Source organism: Seriola dumerili, unplaced genomic scaffold (genome assembly GCF_002260705.1).
Source record: "Seriola dumerili isolate Sdu_G_001 unplaced genomic scaffold, Sdu_1.0 BDQW01000025.1, whole genome shotgun sequence".
Classification (NCBI taxonomy): Eukaryota; Metazoa; Chordata; class Actinopteri; order Carangiformes; family Carangidae; genus Seriola; species Seriola dumerili.
This window is the reverse complement of record NW_019174280.1, coordinates 13,842,667-13,858,472: the sequence shown is the minus strand read 5'-3', so window position 1 is coordinate 13,858,472 and position 15,806 is coordinate 13,842,667. Positions and strand designations below refer to the sequence as shown.

At 44.0% G+C, this 15,806-nt stretch overlaps 1 protein-coding gene across 2 annotated transcripts in view; it reads left to right on the top strand.

The window, feature by feature from the left end:
* Positions 1-2,963: 2,963 nt before the first annotated feature.
* Positions 2,964-15,806, top strand: part of LOC111216310 (syntaxin-binding protein 5-like) — an 88,514-nt gene continuing 75,671 nt past the window's right edge. For both annotated transcript variants that reach the window (XM_022737804.1, XM_022737803.1), the window contains exons 1-2: positions 2,964-3,101; positions 5,513-5,610. In XM_022737804.1, the coding sequence (XP_022593525.1) occupies positions 2,964-3,101; positions 5,513-5,610 (236 nt within the window). The remainder of the gene's footprint in view (positions 3,102-5,512; positions 5,611-15,806) is intronic.

The window sequence follows — 15,806 nt, the reverse complement described above, 5'->3', positions numbered from 1 at the left end:
CTTTGGCCTTTTACAACAACAAACAAAAAGAAAAAAAAAAAAACGAATACAGCGCTGCCTCAGTGGAAAGCCTTATCAAAGAAAACAAACACAGCAGTCAGACTCTAAATACAACACACACACATATACACAATGCAGCCAGATGAATGGCGTGGCCCCAACACAATGGTGCTAAATTAAATCACTGATGTCAGAGTTGCCAAAAGCCCTCCCCTCCCACATCACTCACTCACTCACATGCAAGGATTGACTAATAAGGACCTCTTTGTTTGCCTGTGTAATGTATTCAGGATCAGGCGATATCAGTTGAGGTTGGAAGGTGGGTATGGTCAATTTCAGTTCATTATGCAAATCAGTCTTGCAACAATTGTTCTCAAGCCTCCCTGGTACGATTACTGAATTAATAATTTGCTCCCTGGTCCTCTTCATATCTTTTTGTGCCCTTTTACTCAATAGCATCTTCATTTCCTTGATGCATTCTTTGCATCAGCTGCGTCTCAACAAAGGACAGCTTACGTAGAAACACATACGGGCAGGCTCATATAATCAGCATTGATTATTACAATACGCAGATATGGTGGACACAGAAATGCCCTTTTTTGGACTTTCTCCAGTTGAGGGCAGAGTTGGCATCAGGTGTTGTTAGCGAGAGCAGAAAAACACAGCCATTACTTCCACCGCAGCACCCCTGTCCCTGCTGCCGGCGGGCACCTGTCGAAGAAAAGCGTGTTAGCAAACAGCCCAAACAGGTGGCAACGTCAGTGTCACTCAAGCATGAGCAGCCTCTGCTGAGCTTGTCAGGACTGGTACTTTCATCTGTGACCTTACCACCACAGACAGCCGTACTGAGGGTCTGAACTCAACTCTCTTAAAGTCTTAAGGGGAAACATGGCCGTTGATAAAGTTTGTCTGAGCGGTAGATCTTTATAGCAGCTGGCCCAGGTGAACTGCAGCCTGTCAGAAGTACTGATAGAGTATCATGAGGGGGGCCATTGAGTTGTTGGTGTTTGCGGAAATTATGTTTTTACACTTATAAAGAGCCCAACTGTGAGCTCTTGGCCTCAGCCCAGTGGCTGGCGGGTGTGTAAGGTGTTCATAAATTTAGAAGTCTGCAGCCATTCAGAAACTACAGACATTCTGGCGGGGTACATTAATGATACATTCAATGTATAATGAAGGTGCCTTAATTACTAAGATGGCTTCTTTATGTGATGACGCCAATGTGGCCATCCAACCATGTGGGTGCCAAGGCCCAGTAGACTCGAGGTGACTGTCCAGGTACACCCTCATCTTAAGCACACTGTAGGTTGATGCCCAAACAGGATTTTAAATAAACACATTATGGCGTTTTCTTGGTGATACTTGACGTGTAGATGATTTCACCTGGTCACAGGGGCCTTTCCCAAACCCACCCCTCTCAGTAGCTCCTAACTGTGAAGTGTTACTCCCGCATGAAGTCACGCTTGCAGCTGTGGCGGCTGCTCCACATTAAGAGAGGGAGGGTATAAATAACATTTAAACTGTGGGACTCCACCATGAGCAGGAAAGAGCCGTAACTATGGGTACTAACAGGCGCATTGCTTGCTCAGCTGTTGGGTTATTTTATGTGCTGTTTCCCTGCGAATGCATCCTGTAGCATCTTTAAACAATGAACCCAGCATACCATGCGTTATGATAGGCCTGGACATAGAAGTCAAATATCAAATGAGTTTATGGACAAAGTGATGCTTTTTATTCCCCCTTTTATTCTCATTTTGACACATTTCTTTGACCCTTTTCTAAAAAATACAGTGTAAAGTGAATATAGTTGATTTATGTTTTTCTTTTATTTCAAACCGTAGTGGACAGTGTGCTCCTGCTATCCATTATGGTTCGATGGCCTTTAATATGGCGAAGTTTCCACGCAGACAGAGGCGGGGTAGGTAGGGCGAGGGTGTACTGGAAAGAATGGGACTGAGGCCCGTCTGTCTGTCTCCACACAGACACTCAACAACGCTGCAGCATCCCAACATCACCAGCATCACCAGGTGCAGTGGAGCAAAACCTACTATGTGTGCGTGAGAAAGACAGAGAGTGGGGGGGGGGCGGGGGGGCGTTGTCGCTGGGGCCCAGATGAAAGGAAGAGAGAGAGAGAGAGAGAGAGAGAGAGAGAGAGAGAGAGGGCTGGCAAGGTGGCGGGATTTGTGTTGAAGCCTCTGCTCTGTCAGACATGCGCAAGAGCGTCAGCACCGCCACCGTCGCCGCCGCTGCTGCTCTGCGTTTCCGCCTTGGCTGAGCGGCGCACACAGCCGAGAGGGGAGGGGAGGGAAGCCGTGAGGAAGAGCGGAGCCAGCCACCAAGACGCAGTGANCGTGAAAAAGGCGGGGGGGGGGGGGGGGCGGGGGGGCGTTGTCGCTGGGGCCCAGATGAAAGGAAGAGAGAGAGAGAGAGAGAGAGAGAGAGAGAGAGAGAGAGGGCTGGCAAGGTGGCGGGATTTGTGTTGAAGCCTCTGCTCTGTCAGACATGCGCAAGAGCGTCAGCACCGCCACCGTCGCCGCCGCTGCTGCTCTGCGTTTCCGCCTTGGCTGAGCGGCGCACACAGCCGAGAGGGGAGGGGAGGGAAGCCGTGAGGAAGAGCGGAGCCAGCCACCAAGACGCAGTGAGGCACAGCACGGACTCCGAGCAAATCACACCGACGCACCAACATCCCAGCAGCACGTCTCCAAAAAAAAAAAAAAATCTCCACGTCAAGAAGCGACCTGAGCAGCGCGCGCCACAGCCGTCAAGCATGGAGACTGCGCTAAAAAACAAGCACTAAAATGTGAGATTTACAGAGGAAATCAAAAGAGAGAGCGAGCGAGCGAGCGCGCGCGTGTGTGTATGTGTGTGTGTGTGTGAGAGAGAGAGAGAAAGAGAGAGAGAGAAAGTGGCTATCCCCTGTATCTCTTGCGGGTGATCTCAATTGTGTGCTCTGCAGTCTGAAAATGAAGAAGTTCAACATCAGGAAGGTGCTGGACGGCTTGAAAGAGGCGTCCTCCTCCACCCCGTCTGTCCAAGTGGGGCCACAGGAAAACCATCTGATCCAGGAGAACCTCCAGTCCGAGCATTTCCAGCTCTGCAAGGTGGGTGAGACTGAGGATGTTGTTACACAGCTGAATTCATCACAGAGAGCCCCATCTGCATGTAGTTTTTTTTATTTTATTTTTTTTAAATCAGTATTCCCAGTTTGTGCTGCACTTATCCCATCTCAAGACACAGCAGGTGCAAGTGAGCTCCACAATAAAATGAAATAATGGGCAAAGCATTTTGCTCTGTAGTCTTCTTCTGTGACTATAACCGCAACCCACCGGTTGAAGGTTTATTTAGCGTTTGTTTAGCAAGTACCCCTTGTTACAAAAGAGGCTCATTGAAGCGTTCTGTGCTTGTCCAAGGTATGGTACGTAGTATACCTCCCTACAATGCGCATACTGTATGGCGAGAGCACTCTGGCGTCAGGATAATAAACATACCAAGTTTCTATTTGGTTGCATGTTCTTGAAGTGTAATTGTACTTGGATTAAAAAAAGCATCTAGATATAGTGGATAATGGAAGGTATTACCCTCTGTGAAAATACCATGGTTTGCTGTGTGTGTGCTTGGCATGGACTGTCATATGGAGGGGTTGGGCCAAACTCATCCCCTCTTGCATAATATGCTGGGTTTGGATTAGCAAAACGGTGGTTTCTGGTTGGTGTGTGTGTGTGTGTGTGTGTGTGTGTGTGTGTGTGTGTGTGTGTGTGTGTGTGTGTGTGTGTGTGTGTGTGTATTCGCCTTTCATGTTATCTTCTTCCTTAGTGTCTCTCCATGCACCCTCTTCTTCCGCCACCTCATTGCTTTCTCTATCAACTCCTCCTCTTTTCCACACACCTTCCACACTCTTTTCTGTCCTGCTCTGTCTTCCTTCATACACACACTCCACTTTACCCCCACATCATTGATCTATTGGGGACTGATGGCGCCTGCAGAGAGTGCGGGCCTGTTTTGGGAAAAAAAAAAAAGGTTGGCTCTCCTTAGTCTGGATTGGCTTCAGCAATAGATGGAGTTAATAAACACTCATGCATTTTACATGCTGAGCATCTTAACCCACTATTATTTTAAATCAGGATTTCTCCAAGTGTGCCTTAATGGGTTGGTGTGGCCTTTTTATTGACACCAGTGTGTGCTTTCTCCCTAAGATGGTAACAGGCTTGTTATTATATTCTTTTTTAGATTTTAGTTGTTTTTTCAATTGCAAATTGCTAAAAGCTGACCCAGATATTTGTAGGTTTTAATATCTTTCTGAAATATAAGCTTGTGCAGTTGTTTTTTCATATGGGGCCAGGTGCTGAAAACACAAGCTTTAGATCTGGTAGCTGCTACAGTCCATTGTCACTGATGGGCTTTATCCTGTGTTACATGGCGGATTCTCTGTGTGCCTCTGGAGGACAACTTCATGGAGGAGTCATGTGATTGTTGCTATTGGCTGCATTATAGACCCAAAAACCAACCAAACACCAACAGCAGGTGCTGAAGTCCAAGTTTAGGGCAGATTAACTTTGTAAAACTGTAATCACCTTAACAGTGGTCAGGAATAATAAGTAAGAGTGCCTGAAGTAATAACTAGAAAACTGGATAACAATAATCAAGAGTCAAGTCAACATACCTGAGGGCTTAGGGAGTATTGTGGATTAGTGGCTAGGAGGCCCTGCAGAGCGATTGCAGGTTTGATTGCCACTGCAGCCTAAATATGTCTATCAACAGCCTGGCATTTGATTGAAGTCTCTTTGAAGAAGACTCCTGCCCCCCTGCACCTTCACAGCCTGTCTGGACAGAAACTCTCTGTTATGTTTCTATGTGAGGAAGGCAGGTGTCTCTGCTGCACTGAGTGCTTCTTATGTAACGTGCTTTAGCCTTCTGCCGCTAAATAAACAAATCCAACAGCCCACCACCGGCTGACTGATGCCATAAAGCTACAGTCACATACACACACACATATATACGTAGGGTAATGGACATAAAAACAGGAGCGCCATACGATTGAATGCACTCCTATAGAAGACCCTGCAACAAATAGTTACCAAATGCTTCTTACTGGTAATGTTTCCTGTTTATTTTATTTCCAGACTTCGGTATAATCACGACTTCATGTGGGAGGCAGCAAAATGAGATAAAAAGAGAGAAATGAGAGAGAAGAAATCTCAAAATAGGTTCATAATTATAAAAGGATCCTAAATAGCGAAGCCAAATATCAACCTATCGCCAAGAACAGGGTACCCATGCATAGAAAGAGCATTTGTTCCTCTTTCATTTTCTCTTGTCTGCGCAATGTCAGGCTTTACATTTTTGTTTCGTAACATCTCCCACATCCATCTGGGCCATTTGTTTATCCAAATCTGGGTGTGTGACATCCTCCGACAAAACAACACCCCTGCTGTGAAATGCAGATTGATATTTTGTCTCACACATTTTCTGTTTTGTTTTTTTTTTTTTTCATCTTTTTCTGCCTCTCTCCCAGACTGTCCGTCATGGCTTCCCCTATCAGCCGTCGTCCATGGCCTTCGACCCCGTGCAGAAGATACTGGCCATCGGCACCCAGAGTGGAGCTCTCAGATTGTATCCTTTTGAGTTGCCATTGAGCTATTATAAGCTGGTGTGGCCTGTGGCAGCTCCTGTGGGTAGCTGCATCCCTGGGAGGCAGCAGCAGGTAAGTGAACAGATGTCTGAGCTGTCATAGTCAGATGCTGATGTAAGCTGGTTGGGTGTCAGTGTATCTGTGGGGTGTGCAGAGGAGTTTTCAGTAGCATTCAAGGGTTGACAGTCCCCTGGAGCTCTGTATGTGCTTGTGAGCTTCACCATCAAGAATAAAATGTTCAGTTTGTCTTAAACCTTTAAAGTCCACGATCCAGATGTTGTCATGTGGTGAGATAATACTTACCACATATACCACCACCATAGAACAAGAACAAGCTTAACTCCGTATCTCTCGAATTCCCCATTTTAGCTGCTTTTCCTGACATTGCCACTCTGTCGCACAGTTGCTCACACATTTAAAATCACGAGAAAAGTCCACATTGAGCCACATATTGTATGTGGTATGTGGTTGCGGTAGCTCGCTCTCAGCTTTCTTGCAATATGAGGACGTTTACATAAGCAGGGACAACAGCTTGCGATGAAATGGCACCGCAGGGAGTCGTATAGCTTCAGAGAACGCCCGCAAGCTCGCCAGTGTCAGGCTGCTTTTACAGGTCCTCCATGTGTTCTCCTGCCTGTCCGACAACCTTTGCCAGCTCATTACGGTGTGATGAAGAGCTGTCCGCCTGGCTGTCCCTCGTTCCCACCTGCTGTCAGCTATGGCTGTGACTCAGTCTTGTTCACCTGCGCTGGAAAGGTGAGGATACAAACAGAGATTCTCACAGGCAGAGGGGAAGGGGGGGGTGAGCATAAAATCTACAGAGCCATGTTCACCAGACTTATGAAAAGATGGTGTTGGGCAGTCCATGTACTTTTTTTATTATGGTTTCTTCTTCTTCTTAAAGGCAGGCTGAGAGAGACAGAGGATATAACGGTGCACCACATTTTCTATCGACGGCGAAATGTTCCTAAAGATTTGCAGATTCCACAGAGACCATGCATTTCTTCATCAAAAGCAGAGCAGATTCTGTCAGTGGTACACATGTATTAGTAGATATGAGATGAAATCCCTCCTCTGGTAGAAGTCCTATGTCAGAGCTGATGCAGGAACTGGTGAATAAGCTTAATGGGGCTTAAGTCTCGCTGGCTAGTACATTACTCCTTTGAGCTCCAGACTGGGTAAACTCAGTGTAAGAAAAAGCTGTACTCGTGGCATTAAAGAAGCCCATAACCAAACAGCTTAGAGATCAAAATGCGTTCCCCCTCAGCCTATCCTGAGTTTGGGTGAAATGATCTTGTCAGATGTTTCCTGCTGGCTGAGGCTGGTCACTTTGAAATTGAATGAACAGAAGAATCTCTCTTGTGTTTGAGTGATGTGGATCAGATAGAGTCTTATCAGAGTCAGGGGAAGGTGAGTTGGGAGTCATCCATTTATTCTTTGGTGCTGGTTCTCTTCCCCTGTCATTTGCTGTTTCGTCAGCCCTGTCTCTTTATCTGATGACAATGATACCAGTGTGGCACAAATGAAGGGGGCATAATGGAGATTTCATGATTCATGGCTTTTGCGTTGCTGTAGCTGCTGCAGCTTGCGGGTTCTGCATGATGTGTTTTGGTTTTGGCAGGTTGCATGTTTTGTGAAAGATATCCTGGGACTCCTGCGCTGATACACATCTTTGTCCTGGAGGTCATTATTTTTGCAGTTAGTGGCAACTCGCGGCTATCGGTGTTTGTGGGTATGTGTGCTTGTTTGCCTGGCTGGCCTGCCAGGACATTTGGCTGCACCCTTCTCCCATGGAGGATTACAGGAAGTGGCAGATCAAGGGCCTCAGCCTGGCAGTGTGGCAGAGGAGTGAGAATTACAGCAGGAACAGGAGGTGTGTGTGGATGTGTACATGTACGTGAGTGAATATGTGCGTACGTGGCTGTGTGTGAATCCTCTGAGTAGACGGCTGATCCCTCTAGCCATAAAGCCAGTCATTTCTGAGATCCCCCCCAAAACTGTCCCGTGTTTGATGCTCGCCACTGACTCCGCTGATGCCTCGACTGTCCAGCTGGGAAGATGACAATGTCCCTTTGGTGTTGTCTGGAGGAGAGAAAGAAGGGGACGGAGAAAGATGTTGGCGGGGGAGCCAGCGGACAGGACAGACTGATAGACGTGGGAGAGCAGAGGGAGGGAATAGATAGAAAAGAGTGAGAGAGGCAGGCTATCCCCTGCTTCAAGATCTAATGGCCAAGAATAGAACCCTTATTGATCTGTGTGTGGTAATGCACTGAGACAGATATGCAAGTGTGCATGCACACACACACACACACACACACATACACACACACACACACACACACACACACACACACACACACATACACACACAAACTGCTCCCAGTTGTTTTCTCCATATTATCTCAGCAATAAAAAGAAGTTGTGAGCATTTAGAAAAACAGGTTTCGCTGTGCAAGCAGTCCACGCATATTAGCTATCCACTGGATTTGCAGTGTAATTTAAAAAATAAGCAGAAATGCACTGTTCTAAACTGTGGAATGAAAAAAAGCTGTTTTGGTTTTCAGTGTTAAGACAACGTGTTCGTGATAAGAGGGAGGGCTACAAGAAGTCGAGGGAACCTTCCACATTCCTTGTTCTGTATGTCCTTTATTTCTTTAGTTTAACCACGGCAATACAACAACACATGTTATATATCAGCTGCAGGTTGTTGACACAGAGTAGTAGTGTCGTAAAGCCAGTGACAACACAGGGCTATTTCAAAACACTTAGCTACATCCGTGTATCAATTATATAATGTAATGATATTAGAAGCCTTCATTGGATGGTGATGTCAACTGAGATCCATCGGCCTCTAGATGAAAAAATTTAATCAACCCCAGCACAGCCTAATCTGTGGGGAAACACTTTCTCCTGTATAAAAGCTGCACATTTAAAATTTAAATATTGTACATCCTGTCACATACTTGAGCGTGAATTAATTATAGATTTATTATATTTCTGTATGTAGGTGGCAAGAAATGTATTCTTATGCAGCAGGAAGTGATCACTAACCTCTAGTGCTATGGAACATCAATAGTTTTTGAGTACCAACCAAAACGCCTCTATAGAACTGAGTGTCAAAGACTGTGAAAGCTCTTTCCTGGCCTGTATTTTATTTGGACAAAGTTGTTTTCTGCTTGTGTTAAACAACACATACTGTGTGGCATATGTTGTTAAAATAAGGAACATGTTTATATTTATCACATAACAGCAAGATACCGTATGTTATTGGCACTGGTTTTTAAACCACCAGCAATAACCACCAAGCTACTGGTTCAGTTTGTGCGTTAAAGGCAAGTTTATGTAAATTAATGAAATTGATTTTTTAGAGCGCTAACATACATGACGCTCGGGGTGTTTTTAGACGATTTTGGCAGCTAACCATTATTGAACCATGGGCATTTGTGTGTGTGTGTGTGTGTGTGTGTGTGTGTGTGTGTGTGTGTGTGTGTGGTGTGTGTGGTGTGTGTGTGGCTCTTGTGGTGTGTGTGACTGTGGTGTGTTGTGTGTGTGTGTGTGTGTATTTCCTGGGTGTTCAGCAGCTGTGTGTGGGTAACAATGAGGCGGCTCACCTCTCTTTACTGGTGGTGGCCACGAGAGATGGCAGCACTATAACTCAGAGACTCCCTGTGAGCCAGCAAGACGCAGATCAATAGATCAAATTGTCACTCCATGCTCTGCCAGATTATCTCATCGGCAGGCGCAGGACATCATAGGACTCACACACACTGATGGGGGCACAAACACACACACACACACTCGCACACAGCGTTATTACTTCAGGGTAGACATTTGTATGTGGCAGAGGTAAAACACATTTGTGCATTCATGCTTATGCACACACACACACACACACACACACACACACACACACACACACAAGCATTTGATGGTAGATGACTTATACAAATGTTAGTGGATGTGCACACACAAATACTGTATGTGTACTGACATACTGTACACAGACTGGCAAACGTTTGCTCATGCAGGCGGACACTGGTGCATACATGTTTGCAGAGTCAAGTTTGACCACACACACACACACACACACACACACACACACACACACACACACACACACACACACACACACACACACACACACACACACACACAGAGGCGTTGCAGTAATTGCTGTGACTGGCAGTAGCCCTGTGCAGCTTTTCATAGCACAAACTGTGACATATCTTCATCATTAATCTTCCTTCTGATTCACTCAGTAACTGCGCCACCCTTCAAGCTTTGTCTACAGTCAGAGGAGAAGCTTACTGAGCCATGACTCCTTGGACTGGATCATTGAATGGGAATTGTTGCAATAGAAATTGTAGCTCAGCGGTAGATGTTGCAGTTTCACCAGCATAGAACGTACAAGTGAAGGTGTAGTAAATGTAAAGTGGTAGCTTAAAATCTCTAGAGAGCTTCACAGAGCGTTCGCGTGCATATTACTTTTTGTAAACAAAGTGTATTCCACTGAAATTCCTGAAGGATTCTAACATGATTTAAGCTTTTGTTTCACAGAGTAGTGTAGAAATTTAGTAGTAGTAGTACAGTGCAGCACGCTGACTGTATGTAATTTATACGTCTGTGGTGATGGTAACAGATTTTGATTGTAATGGCTCCTTTTTTTTTTTTTTTTTTTTTTTTTTTTACAATGTCTTCAGTATCTTCAGAGACAGAGGAATAGAATATGGTGAAAAAGTGTTTGCATCGAGCTCTCTTTCCAGGGAGTATGAGAGCTTACAGATTGTTTGTTTTTTCATTTATTTTTCTGTTTGTTTTGTTGCATCTTTATTCTCTTTTTTTGCTCTCTTCCTCAGCGAGGCTGCCAGTAGCACGCTAACTCCTTCTAGATGGCACTCTATAGTGCAGATCAGGCCTGGGGTTGTGTGTTTATGTCTGTGTTCAGTTATGCAATGTGCCAAGACGAGGCTGACTGAGACGGCAACAGTCTCATCAAAGGAGTTAAGCTGCCGCCGCCACCGCTGTGTTGTATACCGCATTTGTGTGGATGATTTAAACGTGCACATGTGTGACCAATACATGCACCTGTCTTCATTTTTGTGTCTGTGTTCTCCTGTAGTGATATCGAGGAAAATTCACTCCTTTGTCAGTGGTTAGAATGTTAGCTAGCAGTAGCATATGAGGGATGAAGGGTTGGGAAAGAGGAGAGGTATCACACAAAATCAAGAGGGATGAGAATTTCAGCCCAGTTGACCTCATTTTACTTTTCACACAAGTGGGACAATGATTGTGGAAGAGAAAGAAGGGAGAATGGCTTGAAATGAAGTCATCTTACTGCATCTGATATGAGACTTAAATGGTGTGTGTGTGTGTGTGTGTGTCTGTCTATGTCTGTGTCTGTGTCTGTGTCTGTGTGTGTGTGTGTGTGTGTGTGTGTGTGTATGTGTGTGCATAAAGAGCTGCTGGTACAGTTGGAATTAGAGTCAGCTTGTGTCTACCAGATGGTATTTTTAAAAAATGGTTAAAACTAGAGTCCATGGTGAGGCTACCAGAGAGCCGCTGAGATGTGGCTTTCATGTCAGTTCAGTGCACATCAGCTTTACACCATTACTAGAACAAAGGATGTGTGCGTGACTGTGAATGTTTGTGCGCATGTACCTGTGCGCTGTACAGAAGTACTCTTAATCAAAGACCTCTTGTGTACCAGGTTTCATCTTTCATGCTCCCCAAAAGCACTCAACATCCTCTGTTCTATCGGTTCTTAGAAATGGAAAACAAATTTTGCTGCATCAGTACCACAACAATGTAGTCATTGCTTCTCTCTGTCCAATATCCTGATAATGTGTCCTGCGTAAGTCCTTTAGCCTTGAGAAATGCCAAATGGGATCAAGGTTTAGGATAATTAAAGCTGTGCTGCCATGTTGCTTCCCTTCAGTAATTTAGTTTACATTTAACTCCAGCTTTTGCTCCTCTTGCTCCCTGTCCCTTATCTCTGCTGGCTCCTGTCCTGCCAGAAATGGTAGTCCCGCACGTGTTTAGTCTGGATGTTCAAGTGCGAGATATGACTTTGAAGCCTAGTTATGTTTTACCAATTCACTAATGGAAAAGTGCACATGCACAAAAAAAAAAAATCATTCAAGCACAAACACATTCGGCCTTTTTTCCTCTGGTGACTCATCACAATTCAGGAAGCAGTGTGATATTTTTGTTCACTTGAAAGCAATGTTATTGGATGACAAGAAATCTTGATGACCTGGAGAAAGGTTAACAGCTAGGGCTGCTGTTAGGGAGGAATACTAAATAATTGTCGTCTGGAACTGTGTGTGTTTTCGACCTTATCGTCAAGGCTTTTTGTGAATTAAAATTTTGACCACAGATACACACAGCATTCACTGGAGTTTGATACAGCAGGAAAGACTTCATGTTTAAAAAATTACAGTGCTGTTTGATTTTTCCAATATTCGTCATCAGCCTATAGACCAATGTAATGAAAAGCAAGCTGTATAGTAGTGCGTGTGTGATACGCAGCAGCAATGCCTGAGAGGTCACCAACCTGTGCACTAATTATTCCCAACAGACGGCAGGCAACGCTTGAGTGGCTCATCGTAAATACACAGTGTCATGTGTGCTGGAGAGAATAAATGGGTTCAGATTTGCACACATACACTCAGAGGGCGTACCAACTGCACTGGTTGACGGTTGGCTCTATTCTGACTGTTTGTGGACGGGTGAAGCTACAGTGTTTTGATCAGGCAAATTATGTTTTGTTTGCTGCTCTGGCATTGCTTGTCATAATGTTTTTAAGCTCTAATTAGATGGCATCAATTGAAAGTAAACACAAAATAACTAAAATTACTTTCATAGTTGACATGAGACTTGATGAGGGATGCTGCAGTTCTTTAGGCATCGTTTTACAGACGTGTAATCCTTTCAGTTAGAAGTTGCTGTGAGGCTTTGAATAGTGGTAATTAACTTGGCGTTGGAAGTGAGGAAGCATGCACATCGGAGCTGCTTGTGACAGCTGATGGTGCACACAAGAAACTTCAGCTGTGAGGGGTGGACGAACTTAGCCGGGTTTCCATGGTGACACCATGGGAAATGTCTCAAGAGGGATGTTCACAATCAGTTCCTCCTACTATATTAAAAAAGATTTCAAGATTACTACAATTTGGATCTTATTTTCAAAGTTTTCGCTGTCATTACCATTCGTAATAATAACACTACTCTCACCAAGTTAATTAATGAACGAGTCAATCAGACAGGCTGTAGACAAACCCTTAGATTAGTCAAAGAGAGAGATAGAAGAGATAATGAAGGTGAAACAGTAAAACTAATACCCACACTGGTTCACTTGGTCCTGTTTCATATTTGACCTGCCATATTTACCAAGTCTGATAATCAGATTGAGCGCACAGTTTCCTGTACAATACGGGATTAATAACAAAATTACAGGTATGTTCACTCTGTTTGTGTAGATAATCTGATTAAAGGAGGTATTTTCAAATTTTTCCATTGCCAGCCTAGCAACCCTCTTCTTCTAATGAAGCTAGCATGCTAACCGGCTAGCCCTGGTCTAGCCAGACTGCGTCGGTACTGTGCAATACTGAGTCACTGTCGCATCAAGTTTGTCCTGAAGAAGTAGGGCTATTCAGAGGGTGCATTATAACCTCTTGTCTTGTAAGTGCATGGCTGAAGCTATTGCCAAGACTTGTAAGTAAACAGCAGATAATGCACACATTGGCTATGTAGAAATAGCAAAACTTACAAATAGGTCCTTTTAACTAATAACATGTTTACATCCTGTCTGATCATCTTCTTTGTAACGATGTTCCCTTGATTCCAGATTTTAGCAACCTTGATAAGTACAGTGATCATATCAAATACTGTACAACAATGACCTATGAAAATAATACCCAAGTTGTAATAAACCGGAATTGTCCTTTTACTGTTTAGAAATAATGATGGTTCTGGATTGGAGCTCCATTGTAACCATCCTTGGTGTAGCATACTTGGAAACAGACTCACTGCACCTCTCAGCCTTGCATAGAGTGATAACCAGGGACACACAATGCTGTCAGCCTGATGTGATTTATGACAGGGTTTCACTTCAAACAACTGCTTTTTCAGCATTGCTGGGACCACTTGTAAGGACCATGTTCCTACTATATTGATTTGCACTTATATTAGTCATGGTCAATATGCTCCTCTACTGTAACGGTGCTCTCATGGCCAATGGGTTAGACCACTGTCCATTCCCCATACCACAGAGGTCCCTCATCATCAAGAGTCAAGTTTCCAAAGTAAATGAGCCTGTGCACTCTATTGGATTTGTTTGGTGTCATTGTGCTGTGTCTGATTCAGGAGTTATGGTATGTGTGTATAGGATCTGGTAACACTATGCCTCCTATTGATTACAAATTGTGGTTCATTTGTAAGTCTAAGGCTTTAATTATCATGACACTTTCTTAAACTCCCTGAAGATTAAATGTACCTCTCGGAGCATTTTACCGGCAATTTCTATAAAACCGTCAAAACTAAAACAAATTATCAAGTTGCCCTTTGTCTATAAATAAGGCTTGAGCAGTTGTTGAGCAGATCACTAACTACAAGTTGCTGTTACTTGCCCCGAGCAGATTGTGGTGTGTACTGATAGCTCTTGCCTGTCCAGTGATATGAATATCATTTCGCACGTGCTGTAAATCTAGTGTCTCAGTGAAATGTCACCGTCATGTAACAAATCATACATGACAGTGACAGGGAACTAGCTGTATGGGATCAATTCAAATGCATTTTTGAGGTTGAATGAGAATGTGATGCCTTTCAAGTACACACAGTGTGTGCTCGGTATTGTTGAGAAGAGACATCTGGTCTGTAAGCATGAGTTCGTCCACAGATCTAGGAGTGAAGCTGTCTATGTATCCTGCTGTCCAGGAAAAGAACTGAAATACAAAGCTGTTACATAGTTTTGTGTAAGAAAATGTCATAACTGAATAACTGTTTTTGTTTATTCTCAAGGTGACCTGACTGAATCAAAGGCTGCTCCTTGACCGAATGAAAATACTGCATTTCATTGAGCTAAAAATAAGCTAACAAAGAAAGAGCGTCTTTTCAGGTGCTCGTCTGAATGCAGCATTTGTGTCAACGCCATGATGACACTTGGTGTTTTTGCTTGACAATGTCGTTGAGGTGTGGAAGTGTGGCTGTCAGGTTGGCACTGTCCCTGTGGTGCTTGTAAGGGGACTGGCTTACAGAATGCTGTGAACCGCAAAGATTTTGTCATCTCGCTTTTCTCCCTGCCCTTCATGTGACCTCTAGGTCTCCACAGGGCTACACCACTGAAATGACTGTGAAGTATTCCTCCCTCTTCTCTTACCTCATCTCCTGTTGTACAGCATGCTGCTTTTTTTTCTCTCTTATCTCTTTTGTATAATTCACGTTGCCAGGGATATAATTGTTTAGCTCTTTTAGAGTTGCAGGATTTTTCTAATGGGATTTACTGATTTTTTTTTGTGCTCTCTGTCCCCCTGCTGATTCTCTGCAGCTCATTATTTTTGTCTAGCTACTGTAGGTAATCTTCCACTCTGTCTCCGGGGGCTCTGCTCCCTCCCTATTTGAATGTTTCATATGTTTCCTTATCATTTGCTTTTGTAACCCTTCCTCTCCCAAGTGCCATAAACAAACACACATAGGTTCATGTGGCAAGAGGTTATGTGTATTTAATGTTCACTACTTGCACTGAAGTATAATTAATTAGCAAACATTTCTCTCTTATCTCCCATGTAACATGTAGGGGATATTAATATGAACCTCACATGATAAAGAATTACAGAGCTTTTGGTTTTTAGATCACACATTTATGCAGCGAAGCGTGCCCGTATCTAATCAGATCATCTACGCTATACGTGTAGGGGTACTTGTACTATAACTATTGGGATGTTCTATCATGATGATGTGGTGTCTGGCACACTGTGTACCAAACGTGGTCAGGCATAAAACAGGTTAAAGGTTTGATCGCTCTCCATACTCTGCATTGTAAGCATAAACATTCCAGCAGTGACTGCGTGTGCACATACATATTAGCTGAGGAGTTAAAGAGCAAAGAAACCCCAAATCCTTTTGAAATCCTGATTACAGGTGAATCATGGATTATTGCCATGTCATTTAATCATCCTCTGTG